Here is a 17,839-nt window from a genome sequence, read left to right as displayed (position 1 = left end):
CACTTCTCTCGACTCCTCGACATTTGAAAGGTGTCGCCCCGCTTGGCCTCACTAGTCCCTTGAATGGGATCACCCGCCCTGAAAAACAGTTCTCCCCTGCATTATATTTTAATTCCCACTGACTTCAACGGATTCGCCTTCCGGAGACACAAAACGCTGAGTTTTGTTCTGTGCAGGAAGATTCACAATCAGCGGTCAGGCTTAGATGTAACACTCTCTGCTTCGAATACACACCTTCTAGTCCCTCGCGACTTTAAGTCATACACAATGGGCGCCACATGAGAAAATGAAGTCCATTCCGTCTCCTCAAGAAAACCGAAACCCTCCTACTTTCGTTTCTCTGGGCCCCTAAATGTAAGTTTCAGTTAGTTTTTTTTATAAATATTCTACAGAATCACGCGCTGCTCAGCTGAGTTTCTCAAAGAAAGGGAAGTGTGCAAAATTTCGAGAACGAAAACCTCAACCGATGATCCCACTTTGGCGCCCTGAAGTCCACAAGCTTCCCATGGACTCCTCACCCCTAACCCCCACCCCCCTCCAAGTCGATGTTAGCCCTTAGATTTGATAGGCCGACTCCTTGGGGTGGCTAAGAAGCCGGGTCCTATCATGAGAACACGGGGTGGTGGGATGGTCATGGCGGGTACAAAAGCCAAGGCTGACTTCTCCTTCCACGGTTCTAGGCGGATTGGTCGAGTACTGACGGTAAGCAGAGACACCCCAGGCCTTGGTCATGGCTAGCATGCACGGGCGGGGAATGTACTGGAAAAATATTTGTTTTTTTCATCGGGATTACTTGCAATTTTAAGTACATTTGTAATTGTACAGAGCGCTTATCAGACGGATAACACGTTACATCTACGGGGAGTGTTTGGCTGACAGGGCGTTGTATGTAGAGCAGCGAGGCCTGTGTGGGGAGGTGCGTTTTCACGCATGTGCGTGTCCAAGTGTTCAGTATCGCAGGGGGAGTAACGTAGCCATTGTGTCACAGGCCCCAGTACAACCAGGGAAATGCCGCCCATGGTTGCTGTTTGAATTAGCAACATTGGGCAAAAATAGGGGATAAGTGGGCCATTCGGGACTCGGTGCCAATGCATCTGCTGCACCAATGGAAGCTAGGTCCCCAGCAAAGGGTGTGGGGGAAAGCCATGTTTGGAAGTAACTCGGGCGCTCTTAGATCCCAAACCTGGCATATCAAGCGGTGCCCCTGAACTGTATTAGGCTGCTGTCAGTACTGGAATAGCAGGGCGGGTGCACTACTATTACTACAGGACATGGTAAAGTGTGTTGGCTGCCCCCTGCATGGTACTAAGTGCCAAAGACATGGGCGAGGCAGGTTAGGTGACATTGTGAGAGCTGTGTGAGAGCGGCAGCAGTTGAGTGGCAGAGGTCAGTGAATGCCAGGGCAGTGATGCTTGCATAGCGAGAGCTTGACGTGATTCCCAGCAGGGTGTGGTGAAGGTCGGGACTGAGGTGCATTGCCAAATCCACCCAGTGTGGTTCTCCGCACTGAAGTAGTGTAGCAAAGTGAAGGCCACGAATGAAGTGCGTGGGAGCAGCAGCAACAAACAGCTTCCACTGAATGTGAGGCTGAACGTGCATTGGAAGAGTCTGTGTGGTCCGGTCCTGGCTGGGTGCAGTGGAGAGACCGACTGAGGCGCTCTGGAAGAGCTGTGTGTGAGCCTGGTACCGGAGTACCTGGGTGTAGTAGATTGGGGCGCATTGGGCGAGCTGTGTGTGAGCCTGTTACTGGAATAGCAGGATGTGGTGGAGAGCCACATTGGGGCGCATTGTGAGAGCCGAGTGTGGATCCCAGTGCTGCAACAGGAGGGAGCCGATAGGGACAAGAATGGCGCCCTTTGAAAGGGCCAGCGTGGTCCACAGTTCTGGAATAGCCCGGGTTAGGGCTGAAGTCAGAGTTGATGTAGAATGACGTAGATTGTGCCGCTCTTAGTACTGATTTCGATAGAAGTAAGAGAGAGAGAGAGAACGTGTGTGCGCGTGTGTATGAGCTCCGCATATTGCGGTGCACGGTTAGAACTGTGTGCATCTCGGCACACCATCTCCGATGGCAACGTTTCAAAGCTGAGACGCGTGCCATTGACCACTGCAATTAAGGGGGGCGCTGAGGTAACTGATGGCTGGAGCCTTCGATCAAGGGGTCGATTGCACAAACGATGCAACTGCAGTGAACAGCGGAGGGTACTTCGGTGCAGGAATGCCAAGTTTCAAAAGTATTTATTTCACACTGTGTGTTGTTCAATTGAATTCCTCATAAAAACTCAATACGATAGAAAAAAGCGAGGGGTGTCAAAGATTATAGCCAGCGGCAGCAAAAAAAAGTCCAGTGCTGGAATTAGAACAAATTTTACTCTGGGAGCACATAGACTGGGGTCAAGGTGTGGCAGAGGTAAGGGGTGGAGTCACGATGGGCGTAGTCTTGAAGACCAGAGTCTTGACAGTCAACTTCTACATTTAGGGGCATATTTTGGAAAAGTGGTGCCGCACTGTGTCTTGCGCCCCTTAGCACCCCCCCTAACGCCACCATGTGTGTGCTGTATTTAAAATACGGTAGTTAGGGGATTAGTGTCAGACACTATTCCAGAGCTTTGCAGGGTTAGCATAAAAAGCTAATCCTGCAAAGCCCATTGAGGCCCATTGTAATCAATGGTGTATCTCCTTTTAAAGCCTGCTCTGAGCAGGCGTTAAAAGTGCAGAAAAAATGACTAATCTTTTCATCCCCCCAACGGGGGAATGCCTCCTTTGCATACATTATGCCTGGCGCAGGCATAAAATAACGCAAAGAGTTACAAAGTGGCACAATGTATGCATAAATGTGGCGCAGCGATTTTGGCCTCGTTGGGCCACATTAGCAATAAAAAAATGGCGCTATTGTGGAGCAAGGAGGCGTTAGGAGCTCTTAAATATGCCCCTTATTATAAAAAAATAAATATGACGCAAACAAATTAGCAATAAGAACAAATGTGAAAATAAATCTGTTCTGCTTAAATAACGGGTCACAAAAGGTTGTGTTTTAAAATAGCTTCTGAGTTAAGGCATTTTCTGCAGATATCTTTGTATGTCTAGCATATTTCAGGGGATAATAATAAGTGAACTCTGGTGCTAAATGCACTTGCTGGAAAGATCATTTGTGTCTCGTCATAGTTTTGACTAATAATGTAGCATACAGGGTTAATGTGCCTGCTGCAAAGCATAGTGTGCAACATGCAGGTCACACGTTTGAATCATATGTAAATAGGTAAACATGTTACTGCTATTGTCACACAAATTCTTATGTTACCCCCTGTTCATACGCTGCAGTCCTACTATCATACCGTGTGTGTGTTCCCATGCAGAGAGTGTGTGTGTGGTGAGTTTAAACGCCCTTCAGTTTTAAACAATCACTAAGGCTCAAGTTTCACAACCAATACAATTTCGCGATGTACACAAAGTTCACGCCAAAGGATCCGTGGTACGCTTGTCATGCAGAAGCTGTGCTTTTTAGTACCCTGAATGCCCAGTATAGCACCATGCATGTTCAGAAAGGTGGATGGGGTGCGGCTTTGTGAAATTCCAATCGGTTAGAGAGATCCACGTGCCAACACGATTGCAAGATTAGGTAGCACTGTGCGTTGTGTTCAATATTCCCAGGCGCCTAGAAGACAGGCACCGAGATCACCTCCGGAAACCATCGTGTTCCCATCCCTCTAAGCGTTGCCTGGAAGAACCGAAATGCTAATCTAAAATAAATGAACTGCGTGTAGCTGCAACCTGTGCACCTAGAAGGAGGCACCCGCAACCCTCGGCGCTGTGCTATATGAGGTTCTTGCTATCCACTATCTTTGGCTTATGTACTCCATGACACCAGCCACCCCTTCAGCTTCAACCCCCCCACTCACAGCTGGATTCTTTCCAGTGACATTTCCTCTACCAACTATACACACTCTGATTGGAGCACAAGTGATCCCGTCAGTGACTGCAGAATCTGTCTATAAAGTGGACGATTAAGGCAGTGCACGCCATCTGTGGTATTTAAGTAATTTACTTGCATGCTCAAAACAGACTACACATTATTTAAATCGCCCCTTCTTCTCATAACACCCGTCGAAAGCAAAAGCAACTGCTGTATTAGAACATCGACTACGAAGTAGTGCGTCACCAGGCCTTTCACTCTCCCTCTTCCTCTCTACAGATGGGGTCCAACGGACGAGTTGAACATCTCCTGCAGCATTGGGCCCTCCTGCTGTCTTTGACCTGTGGCCTCAGTGCAGGTAAGGTGTGCAGTGGATGTGATGTCATCAGTACGGGCCTGACGCTGTGACATCATCGATGCAAGTCTTTTGGCGGCCTTGGATCAGGGCAGGATACTACTGCTCTGACCGTGGAAGGCGAGGGTACGACTGGGATATGGGCGCCTCTGCATGGTAGTGAGGTTGTCAAAACTGGGTGAGGCCGGGTTAAAAAAATAAAAAAAACTCATAGTGGTGAGATCCTGATTACACAGTGCGAAGAGTGGCAGCACAACCGAGAAGATTCTGAGACAGGAGTCAGAGGCTCTCCACACGGGAAAGGGGCCTGTGAGCGGTGTAGATGTGGGCATATGTTGTTAAGAGACAGTGGCCTGAGCTATGAGAGAATCTCAATGTCTTCAGTTATAGTGGTAGGTACTAACCAGGAGTTGATGGGTATCTGTGTGCCAATAGATACTGTGATGTCTGCACACTTGGGCACACGGGCCCGCATGAGTTATAGTGATAGGGCCCGTTATGAGTTATAGTGTTCAGGACTAGTGGGGGATTCTGGATTCCATGAGTTACAAGGGTATCTGCACGCCATGATATCGAGCAGTGTCTGCACTCCTTGAGAGGTGCGGGGAATGCATTACAAGGGAAACAGGCTTATCTGTGCAGCTTGAGATATAAGGTTTGTAATGCTGGTGATTTGTGTATACATATACCCACAGTATTAGAAATGAATAAGTAGTACCGATACTTCATTGAAGTATCCGCACGCCATAACACGTCGAATATAGACTAGAAACGAGTAACAGAGGTGTCTGCATTCCATGCAATATATATATGGTAATATCCGCTGTTTGCATCCTGTCCAAGTAGGGACCACAATCCTAGTCAGGGGAAGTCAAATGCATGACCTGAATTAACCCGTGTTCACCCTCTGATAACTAGGCACAGAGCAGGCAGGCTTAACTTAGAAGTCAATGTGTAAAGTAGTTGTGCAATCCTCCTATAGTAGTCACAATGAGAACACCACAAAAACACTCCACACAGTATTAGGAAAATAGACACACTTTATATTTATAGGAAAAGAACAAAGTGAAGAAAATCCAATTAAGAAATCTCACTTTTCAAAGTCAAACAAAAGCAGTGCTTGTAGCAGGTCATGTGACAAAAGATGATGCAGTGCACTCTGCGATGCAAGTGCGCTTTAAGTATAATATAGTAATATTCCGGATACGCTCTTCACAGAGAGCAGAATAACGTTATATTCTCAGGTAAACATGTTCCCAGCGCGATAGCAATGAAGCTGTTAAGACCGTGGGGAGCTGGGAATGGTGGCCACCGGTTTAACTAAAGCCACTCTGCGGTCCTTGATAAAGCGGGCGGCGAGCTGCAGGGAAGTCGCACAGCAATCCCTGGTAAAGCAGGCGGCGAGCTGCAAGGAAGCCACTCTGCAATCCTTGGTAAAGCAGTGGTGAGCTGCAGGAAAGCCTCTCAGTGATCCTTAGTAAAAGTGGGCGGCGAACTGCAGGGAAGCCACTCTGCGATTCTTGACAAAGCTGGCAGGGATCTGCAGAGAATCCCCTTTGTGATCCTTAATGAAGCGGGCAGGGAAATGCCAGGAAGCTGCTCTGCGATCCGTGACAAAGTGGGCAGCGAGCTGCAGGGAAGCTGCTCTGGGTCTTTCAGAATAAAAAACAGGTTGCAAAGAAGTCACTCAGGGGTCTTTGATGTCCCGGAGACCCTTAGTAGAACCAGAGGCAGGCCAGCAAGCCCTTAGAGTCACTCTGGAGTTATCTGTTGATTCTTGGGCTGCAGGTCAGAGATCTGCAGGCAGCAGGACAGCACAATGAGGCAGAGCAGCAGTTCCTGGGAACAGTCAATCCTGGGAAAGTGGAGATCCTGGCACACAGCAGTCTTGACTCCAGCAGGCTTCTTCAGGCCAGCAGTGTACTACTTTTAGGGGGTCAGAGAACGAGTACGTATACTAAAAAGTGCCTTTAATGTGGCGGATGACTTCAAAAGGTTTCTGTGAAGTGCACAGGTTTCCCCTTTCAACCCAGCCCCAGCTCCAGACTATCAGTGGGAGGTAATCAACCCCTTTGTGTCGTCTCTGGCCACTACCGTTTTGAAATCTAAGTTGGAGCTCCTCCCAGGAAGACCCATCAATATGCAGCTAAGTATGCTGTGGGTGTCAGGAAGGAATGTGCAAGTGTAGCTGTCATCTAGCCCAGGTCAGACGTGTATTAGAGACAGGCTGTAGGCACACAAGGTAGTGATGGCAGAGAAATTCCCACTTTCTAAAAGTGGCATTATATAGTAATAATAAATCAAGCTTTACCTATAAAGAGGGTTTATCATGACTATTCCAATGATACTAAACATGATGTAGCTACCCCTCTCTGATCAGAAATTACAGCTTAAAAGTATTTTAAGGCATTCCTAGTTCCGGCCAATGAGAGGGTGTTGTGTCGGCTGCACAAATTACTCTCCAGTTATGTGGTCATTTTGAAGACGATTAAATAGATGAGTAAGCTTGATGCAGAGAAAGCGTCCCTCAGCGACAGCTTCCACGGAGCGTAGTCAACTGGCACTCCCTGGAATGTCACCTCAGGACATCATAACTAAACAACTGTTCTTAGCAACTCGTGAGCCAAAACATGAACAGAGAGTCGCTCCCATTTTATTACATGACATAGCACACCCTCCCCTTTACCAACCACTAAAAATAAGAACATAACCAAAAAGGCAATGTCCCACAAGAACACAAAAATGAACAATGCATCCTGCAAACAGAATCCTACTTGACAAATACATTATAACAGAATAAAGTCCTTTAAATATTGAGGTCTGCTAATGGACCTTTTAGGTTTTTGCCACACCTCACAACTTCCTTCTTGTTCAGTATCCTTAATGGTACCAGTTGTATCCCTTTGTCGTTCTGACATGGTCTCACACCCAGACAGCTCCTCATCCATGCCCAACTCACCATACTACTTCTGTTTGCTGTTTCACACAGCGAGGTTTGAAAAACAACCCTTCACTTCCACCTTCATGCCTTTCTTTTATTTCTACAATTTTTTCCAGTGAAAGCATATAATTACTCAGATTTTCAAAATTTACATTCCTACCCTCATTCACAGATACTTTTGCCACTCTCCTTTTACTTCACAGCTTTCATCTTTGACCACTTGCACTATCTTGGTCTCTGGGAAAAATCTTGAACCTCCCTTCTTAGAAGGTCTCCTTATCTTAACCTGCTCTCCAACACAAACTTCCATATCTTTCACTTTCTTAATTTCATCATATCTCAGCATGGCCTTCCTTTGAGATGTTTCTACTTCACTTCTCACAGATTCAAGACTAGATATGATCTTGCCTGCATCCGACTTCTCAATCACTCATTTAGGTGATAACTTATTAATATAATGCCTACCTCTTAGCATAGCAGAAGGAGTGACACCTATCAAAGAGTGTGAGGTATTATGATAACACCAAACCCTTTCTGCAATAGCTTCTTGGACACTCTCACCATTGGCCATTGCCAGTTCCACAGTTTCCTTCAACATATGGCAACCCTTTCTACCATGTCATTGCCCTGATGGCTGTACAGTGCAGTAGTCAAATGATTCCACCTTATTCAAAAACTCAACCATCTTATGCGATACAAACTGCACCTCATAGAAATAAATTCAATTGCACACGTGACAATAATGCAAAAAGAAACCTAGTCTTAATACAGTAATCAGATTATATTATGTACACATATTATACAGAAAGCAAGTCGAATAACACAGTTGAGACATCCATTAAATACTATCCTGTTACCTAGGTTTCCCAAAATTCACCACAAAATGTATAATTTCTTTGTTGTCCTATCCAATGTCCCAAAATTAATGTCCATCAATCCAAATTATATATCCTTATTTGGTTTGGTTCAAAGTTGCCAATTGGTATCCTTGTGTGATTAATTTCAAAATTAATAATTCCATCCAACAGCTTCTTCTCTTCTCCCTTTGTCTTTAGTCCCTTTGTCTATTTGGTTTGGTTCAAAGTTGCCAATTGGTATCCTTGTGTGATTAATTTCAAAATTAGTAATTCCATCCAACAACTTCTTCTCTTCTCCCTTTGTCTTTAGTCCCTTTGTCAACACGTGTTTCATCCAGGGAGTACCCCCCAGGATTTCATCAGGACTTCCTACAATAGCATATATATATTGTTTTATATAGTGAAATATTATATAATTAAAGTATTACACAGGTTTTTATATTGTAGTATTTTATAATAACATAACGTGCTAGGTGGTGAGAGTCTATTTGTGCACCATAACACTAATTGTGACAAATTAGTGATTTTTATATCACCTCAAATTTCCCATTCCAATGTGTATAGATAATGATTGATTGCCCTTAATGTGAATACACCCTTTAACATAATATGTCAGGGAAATGCACATCCCGTACTTATTACACCTTATATTTATGGAGTATTATTATAAAATTATTCTTAAATGTTGTTAATATGTATCATAAATCAATTCCAGACTTCACTCATCTAATTCTAATATAAATATATATGGCACTCACCTAATGTAACTCTATAGCCCATATACCTTCAATTGGTGTAATTCTGTAGCGTGAAACCCTGTGAAATCATGTTGGAAATACAATTTTTTAAAATTTTGGATCCCAATATAAACATCTCGTTCATTACAACTATTAAATGTCTCCATATTATTTGTATAAATTCTTACCGGCTAATTATATTCCTAATGCGAGTACGCTAAAACGCCGACCGCACGTGTTTAATCGCTAACGTATTTTAAACCGAAGACGCCATAATTCTCAGTTATTTATACGTCTCTCTAGCGTAATGAGAATAGAGGACGGACTCTAAGCAATACAATGCTCCGATTCAAGGATACTAGAAACTGACGATGGACTGTTGATTTTCTCGATATATTGCTATATTTCCGAAACAGTGAATACTAACGATGGACTAGTTTCGTTTTCTTTGTATACATCGGTATGTTATTCTTATATCAATAATAGGTGGAGCTGTAATGTTCCGAGTGTTAAACATTTTTTATTTCAATTTTATTCCTAATCGACATATTAATAGTTGTGCCCCCTCCCTCGTGATGTGTTAAATACAATACGCACTTGTATGAAAATTGGTTATTTGTTTGTGATCAAAATTCACATAGTCCCAGTGGTGTATATTTCTATTTCTCACCAAATTCTGATATTCTAGGAATAACTATTTATATTTAATGCTTATGTTAAGTAATTTACAAGATGGGTTTTCCGCCCAAGTTTCTGCCAGATTATTTATCCCCTAGAAAATATTCCATTTCATGGTCCGTATTCAGACCATGTTCCACTGCTCCCATTCTCATGATCCATTTTGATTCTGTCCTACGCAACTCCAACTCTCTATTACCTCCCCGTGGATTTATTTCACAGTGATCGAAACCTATGAATTTAAACATTTTATGAGTACCCTGTGCACTACAAATTTTCATATGGGATGCTATGGGATAGCGTTCATCCTCTTGATTGATTGCCCTCAGATGTTCAGAAATCCTAACTTTCAATGAACGAATCGTACTTCCTATATATACCTTATTACAAGCACATATAAGCATATAGATAACATATTTTGTATTGCAATCTATATGTGATTTTATAAGTATTTTCTCACCTTTCAAATCCTCCACATCTTTTTTGGGTTGCCATGCCCACTTACATACTGTGCATGACCCACATTTAAAAAAAACCAAATTTCGTTTGGTAAGCCAATCTTTTGTAGTTACATCTGCCAAATAACGTGGACAGAGAATATTGTTAAGGGTATTCCCCCTTCTATAAACCACATCCGGTCTCTTTCCTATATGTTTCCGAAGTATCTCATCCTGACTTAATAAGGACCAATACTTATTCATAATTTGAATTAATTTTAAAGAATTTTCAGTATAGTCTAAGATGATTCTAATTTTGTGATCCTTGTTGTGTTTCACATTCTTACGGCCATTGCCTAGATCCAGTGTCTGCCTGCGAGGTATATTCTGCACCTTATGAAGCAATTTGCGTATGAGTGTCTCTGAATAACCTCTGACTGTAAATCTTTGTCCCATATCTCTAATTTGTTCATTAAATTCAACACTCTTGCTACAGTTCCTCCTCGCTCTTATCATCTCTCCGAATGGTATGGCCTCAATATGATGTCGAGGGTGAGCACTAGTAGCGTGCAGCAAAGTATTACAAGCAGTTGGTTTGCGGTATAATCTACTCTCAATTGTATCACCCTCTATAAACAATTCTACATCTAGAAATTCCAAATGAGTCTCACTATATTTATGTGTGAACCTAATGTTCACTTCATTTGCATTCAAATATTCACAAAATTCTCGTAATGTTGATTCATCTCCTGTCCATATCATAAAGCAATCATCAATGTACCGTCCCCAGTATAGGATGTGTGTGTGCCATCTTGCTGCGCCCGGACCTCATAGCCATGTTTCCTCTAGCCACCCCATAAACAAATTAGCATACAAGGGGGAAAATTTGGATCCCATTGCTACTCCCTGTTTTTGTTTGAACCAATCCTTCTTAAATAGAAAAAAGTTATTGTGCAGTATTAATTCAATCAGGTTAAGAATCATCTTAGTGTGTTCCAGATACTGCGCTGCTCTTTTATTAAAAAAATGTTCTACCGCTCTTAGTCCAAAATCATGTTGTATAGAGGTGTATAGTGCCACTACATCTAGAGTGACCATAATCATGCCCGGTTCCCACTGTATATCTGATAGTATACTGAGCAAATGTTTTGTATCTTTAATGAAAGACGGCAAATTTAAAACAAAAGATTGTAGAAATATATCGACAAATTCAGAGAGTCTCTCCGTAGGACCCCCTATTCCAGAAACAACAGGTCTCCCAGGAGGGAAAGGTGACTGGGTGTTGGGAGTCATAGAACGAAAGAAGGACTTAGAGATAAATTTATTAGGTTGGAGAAATTAAAAAGGAGTGAAATGTCGAGGTGGTGGGATGCAACAACATTGAAACAATATAGAAAACTGGACAGGATACCAAGGGGCCTACGCTCACACATATTCCCTACATATGATGACTTAGAAATTGACCTATTGAAAAGATGGGAGGAAGAGCTTAAGATGAATTCAATGAAGTTGATGGATATTCTGATAAAGAATGCAGAAAGAAAGGTTGGGAAACTACAATTAGAGATAGATATACTAGAGAAAGATATAAAAGAAATGGGATTAAAAGAAGCTACAGATAAAAACTACGCTACTCTGAACGATGTTATCATGAAATTTCAAGACGAGATTAAACAGAGGAAAGCCAGGAAACTTAAAAGAGACGAACTAGATTACAAGAATGGGAGAGTTTTTACCTTCTCACGAAAATATGATCATCTGATACAAACTGGTACGACAATAGGGGACTCTAGCACTTCAATAGAATCTCCATGTACATCTAGAAGTAGCTCAGCTATGAACATGAGTGATACAGGATTGAGTGAAATACAGGTAGAATCAAGCTCACATGGAGCAGGTTTTTTACAAGAATTAAAGAGGATAAAACAGGGAAATTGGGAATTAAATCAAAAAAGGAATCGAGGAGGAAGACTAGAAGAGGGAAAAGAGGAGGAAAAAAGCGAAATATACTCAGGGATGAGAACAAGATCACGGGACAAAAAGATATAAGTTCATGTTTGGAGGTTGAAAACAATGTAATCAATTTGTCTAATAAAGAGCTATCCTCAAATATGATATCTCTTTTAAATAAAGGTCTTGGTTTCTGTCCATCATCAAAGGGATACATTTGCAACTCTAAAATAGATTTATACAAGTTTATAAGGAAATTGAAACTGAAGAGATATTTTTATTCAAGAATGAGAGATGAGGATGTAACCCAACAAGTGGAATCGTTACATGAAGGTTTATCTATTCAGGACATTTATGATACAGCCACATTAATGTCCATTACAGACTATGAAGAATATCCGATTACCGTTGCCACTATCTTACAAGATTTAAATGTAGCATCGAATAGACACATTACAAGTGGTCTTAAACAAAGATCCACCTGGATACCTAGATTCCAAATGGAAGGTAATTTAGAAATATTTTTCAGAATGGTTTGGACTGATCTTAATAAAGAGATGAAGAAGAAAAGGATCTTGAGAAAACCAAATTTGACGGGTCGGGAATTTATGGCACTGAAAGCTCTTAGAACAGATAAAGATATAGTTATAAAAAGAGCGGATAAAGGTGGGAATATAGTGATTATGAATCGTAATGATTATGAACAAGAAATATATACACAACTAAATGATGAAAATTGCTATGAGAAGGTGGAATGTAACCCTATTACGAATCTAACCAGAGAAATTAATGATTTGTTGAAATGGTACAGGGAAAGAGAGCTATTGGATGAAAATGAATTTTTATATTTACGTGTGTATCGTCCGAAGTTTCCATGTATATACACATTACCTAAAATCCATAAACAGTCACCTTTCCCTCCTGGGAGACCTATTGTTTCTGGAATAGGGGGTCCTACGGAGAGACTCTCTGAATTTGTCGATATATTTCTACAACCTTTTGTTTTGAATTTACAGTCTTTCATTAAAGATACAAAACATTTACTCAGTATACTATCAGATATACAGTGGGAACCGGGCATGATTATGGTCACTCTAGATGTAGTGGCACTATACACCTCTATACAACATGATTTTGGACTAAGAGCGGTAGAACATTTTTTGAATAAAAGAGCAGCGCAGTATCTGGAACACACTAAGATGATTCTTAACCTGATTGAATTAATACTGCACAATAACTTTTTTCTATTTAAGAAGGATTGGTTCAAACAAAAACAGGGAGTAGCAATGGGATCCAAATTTTCCCCCTTGTATGCTAATTTGTTTATGGGGTGGCTAGAGGAAACATGGCTATGGGGTCCGGGCGCAGCAAGATGGCACACACACATCCTATACTGGGGACGGTACATTGATGATTGCTTTATGATATGGACAGGAGATGAATCAACATTACGAGAATTTTGTGAATATTTGAATGCAAATGAAGTGAACATTAGGTTCACACATAAATATAGTGAGACTCATTTGGAATTTCTAGATGTAGAATTGTTTATAGAGGGTGATACAATTGAGAGTAGATTATACCGCAAACCAACTGCTTGTAATACTTTGCTGCACGCTACTAGTGCTCACCCTCGACATCAGATTGAGGCCATACCATTCGGAGAGATGATAAGAGCGAGGAGGAACTGTAGCAAGAGTGTTGAATTTAATGAACAAATTAGAGATATGGGACAAAGATTTACAGTCAGAGGTTATTCAGAGACACTCATACGCAAATTGCTTCATAAGGTGCAGAATATACCTCGCAGGCAGACACTGGATCTAGGCAATGGCCATAAGAATGTGAAACACAACAAGGATCACAAAATTAGAATCATCTTAGACTATACTGAAAATTCTTTAAAATTAATTCAAATTATGAATAAGTATTGGTCCTTATTAAGTCAGGATGAGATACTTCGGAAACATATAGGAAAGAGACCGGATGTGGTTTATAGAAGGGGGAATACCCTTAACAATATTCTCTGTCCAAGTTATTTGGCAGATGTAACTACAAAAGATTGGCTTACCAAACGAAATTTGGTTTTTTTTAAATGTGGGTCATGCACAGTATGTAAGTGGGCATGGCAACCCAAAAAAGATGTGGAGGATTTGAAAGGTGAGAAAATACTTATAAAATCACATATAGATTGCAATACAAAATGTTATCTATATGCTTATATGTGCTTGTAATAAGGTATATATAGGAAGTACGATTCGTTCATTGAAAGTTAGGATTTCTGAACATCTGAGGGCAATCAATCAAGAGGATGAACGCTATCCCATAGCATCCCATATGAAAATTTGTAGTGCACAGGGTACTCATAAAATGTTTAAATTCATAGGTTTCGATCACTGTGAAATAAATCCACGGGGAGGTAATAGAGAGTTGGAGTTGCGTAGGACAGAATCAAAATGGATCATGAGAATGGGAGCAGTGGAACATGGTCTGAATACGGACCATGAAATGGAATATTTTCTAGGGGATAAATAATCTGGCAGAAACTTGGGCGGAAAACCCATCTTGTAAATTACTTAACATAAGCATTAAATATAAATAGTTATTCCTAGAATATCAGAATTTGGTGAGAAATAGAAATATACACCACTGGGACTATGTGAATTTTGATCACAAACAAATAACCAATTTTCATACAAGTGCGCATTGTATTTAACACATCACGAGGGAGGGGGCACAACTATTAATATGTCGATTAGGAATAAAATTGAAATAAAAAATGTTTAACACTCGGAACATTACAGCTCCACCTATTATTGATATAAGAATAACATACCGATGTATACAAAGAAAACGAAACTAGTCCATCGTTAGTATTCACTGTTTCGGAAATATAGCAATATATCGAGAAAATCAACAGTCCATCGTCAGTTTCTAGTATCCTTGAATCGGAGCATTGTATTGCTTAGAGTCCGTCCTCTATTCTCATTACGCTAGAGAGACGTATAAATAACTGAGAATTATGGCGTCTTCGGTTTAAAATACGTTAGCGATTAAACACGTGCGGTCGGCGTTTTAGCGTACTCGCATTAGGAATATAATTAGCCGGTAAGAATTTATACAAATAATATGGAGACATTTAATAGTTGTAATGAACGAGATGTTTATATTGGGATCCAAAATTTTAAAAAATTGTATTTCCAACATGATTTCACAGGGTTTCACGCTACAGAATTACACCAATTGAAGGTATATGGGCTATAGAGTTACATTAGGTGAGTGCCATATATATTTATATTAGAATTAGATGAGTGAAGTCTGGAATTGATTTATGATACATATTAACAACATTTAAGAATAATTTTATAATAATACTCCATAAATATAAGGTGTAATAAGTACGGGATGTGCATTTCCCTGACATATTATGTTAAAGGGTGTATTCACATTAAGGGCAATCAATCATTATCTATACACATTGGAATGGGAAATTTGAGGTGATATAAAAATCACTAATTTGTCACAATTAGTGTTATGGTGCACAAATAGACTCTCACCACCTAGCACGTTATGTTATTATAAAATACTACAATATAAAAACCTGTGTAATACTTTAATTATATAATATTTCACTATATAAAACAATATATATATGCTATTGTAGGAAGTCCTGATTAAATCCTGGGGGTACTCCCTGGATGAAACACGTGTTGACAAAGGGACTAAAGACAAAGGGAGAAGAGAAGAAGTTGTTGGATGGAATTACTAATTTTGAAATTAATCACACAAGGATACCAATTGGCAACTTTGAACCAAACCAAATAGACAAAGGGACTAAAGACAAAGGGAGAAGAGAAGAAGCTGTTGGATGGAATTATTAATTTTGAAATTAATCACACAAGGATACCAATTGGCAACTTTGAACCAAACCAAATAAGGATATATAATTTGGATTGATGGGCATTAATTTTGGGACATTGGATAGGACAACAAAGAAATTATACATTTTGTGGTGAATTTTGGGAAACCTAGGTAATAGGATAGTATTTAATGGATGTCTCAACTGTGTTATTCGACTTGCTTTCTGTATAATATGTGTACATAATATAATCTGATTACTGTATTAAGACTAGGTTTCTTTTTGCATTATTGTCACGTGTGCAATTGAATTTATTTCTATGTTTTGACAATAGGTGGTTGTCGTTTTAGGGTTTTCAGAGGGTGTGACCTCAGTCAGCTGCACCGTGAGACTTAGTGAGATTCAAGAGTATAGAAATAGAGTAGGGAGGGCTCATTACTCATCACTCACCCTCTTATTGTATACAAACTGCACCTCATTGTCAATGACCAACCAGCCAGGAATCCCTTTTGATCAAAACAAATCCCTCAAAAATGTTATCACACTAGTGGTAGTGGGCTCGCTTAAAAACGTATATGATACCCACTTGGAGTGATAATCAACAACCACCAGTACAAATCTCTTCCCCTCATTCATTTCCCCAAACGGTCCAATAAAATCCATGTCAATCTTCTCCCATGGGCATGCAGGGAAGGCCACAGGACATAAAGGAGTGTTTCTCATGCCAATAGATTTTTCAGCCTGTGCGCACCCACTGCAACTACCAATTATGACCTACACATTATTGTCTATACCAGCCACCAATTAGTACAAACATAACTTCTTCCTGGTACCTGTAACTCTGACATGTCCTTTGTGAGCCAATCTTACCAATCCAATCTTAATCGGGGGAACCAACCTAGAACCTCTCATTAACACATTCCCAACAACACTCAGTCCATGCTTTACTTTCAAATATAGCCTTTATTGTCCCCCCTCTGGGCCATCCAAACATAATATGCTTCTTCACCATGGAAAGACTCTGATTCTTCTACATCTTATCCTCCCAACAATGTCTGGAGATCACCCCTCAGATGTTGTAACCCCATCAATCAATCCTACTACTACTTCCTTTTCTTCTCCGCTTGTGTCGCCACTTTCATTACTACATTCCACAGTACACCTGGAAAGAAAGTCAGCTCTGCATTTCTTTCCTCCCTGAATGTACTTCATCCTGAAATTGAATTCATGCATCTTGGACAATAACCAAATCATTCTGGAACTAGCATTGTCTAACCCTTTGTCATTCCACACACACACACTAAAGATTTGAGATTTGTAACCACAACAAATTCTCTTATCCACATATAAGTGGAAAAATGGTTGACCCCCCCCCCCAGACAGAAGCTAACGCTTCTTTCTCAATAGTGCTGTAATTTTGTTCTGAATCAGTGAGACTATGTGAAGCAAACACTACATGTCCCTTCCTGGCCTTCATGCAATTGAGTAAGTATGGCCCCTATCCCTTGGTTGCTGGCATCTACCATCACAATAGGTGTCGCTTTATCATTGAATGTTGTATCGCAGAGGCATGGATAATTAATTTTTTTAATGCGTCAAACGCATCACTTTGTTCCTGTTTCCACACAAACTTTACATTCTTCCTCGATAATTTCCTTAACAGTTCAATCTGTAATGCAAAATTCTGCACAAACCGAGAATAATACTTGCATAATCCTAATAAAGATCTCAATTGATCCTTGTCAACGGGCTACAAGCATTTTGTATGGCTACTAGGAGATCATTCTTAGGTTTGATACTTTGTGCATTAATCCTATGACCTATAACGCTAGGTTCTTTCTTGAAATGCTTATCTAACCTCTTAATTGCCACTGTGAACTCATCCCAAGCAGTAGACCCCTGAGGGTCTATTTGTGGCTCATGATCAAAAACTCTTTGTCCCTCAGTCCCTGAACAGTTACATAAAATGGCTTTTTTACTTGCAGCTGGAAATCTCACCCCATCGATGGCGAATCAAGTAACTATTAAATTATCTATACCACTGACTCCATTTAACTTTTGGTACACCTGGTTGAGGTAAAAATGCAATGGGTAAATTTGGTGTTTGCATGTTTA

General features: G+C 40.7%; 1 protein-coding gene across 1 annotated transcript in view; it reads left to right on the top strand.

The window, feature by feature from the left end:
• The first annotated feature begins 484 nt into the window (after positions 1–484).
• LOC138245782 (galectin-3-binding protein-like) overlaps positions 485–17,839 on the top strand; it is a 122,477-nt gene continuing 105,122 nt past the window's right edge. The window contains exons 1-2 of the mRNA XM_069199679.1: positions 485–702; positions 4,190–4,268. Of these exons, the coding sequence (XP_069055780.1) occupies positions 607–702; positions 4,190–4,268 (175 nt within the window). The 5' untranslated portion in view covers positions 485–606. The remainder of the gene's footprint in view (positions 703–4,189; positions 4,269–17,839) is intronic.

This window comes from Pleurodeles waltl, chromosome 7 (assembly GCF_031143425.1).
Source record: "Pleurodeles waltl isolate 20211129_DDA chromosome 7, aPleWal1.hap1.20221129, whole genome shotgun sequence".
In the NCBI taxonomy this organism is placed as follows: domain Eukaryota; kingdom Metazoa; phylum Chordata; class Amphibia; order Caudata; family Salamandridae; genus Pleurodeles; species Pleurodeles waltl.
This window is presented reverse-complemented; position numbering and strand designations above follow the sequence as displayed.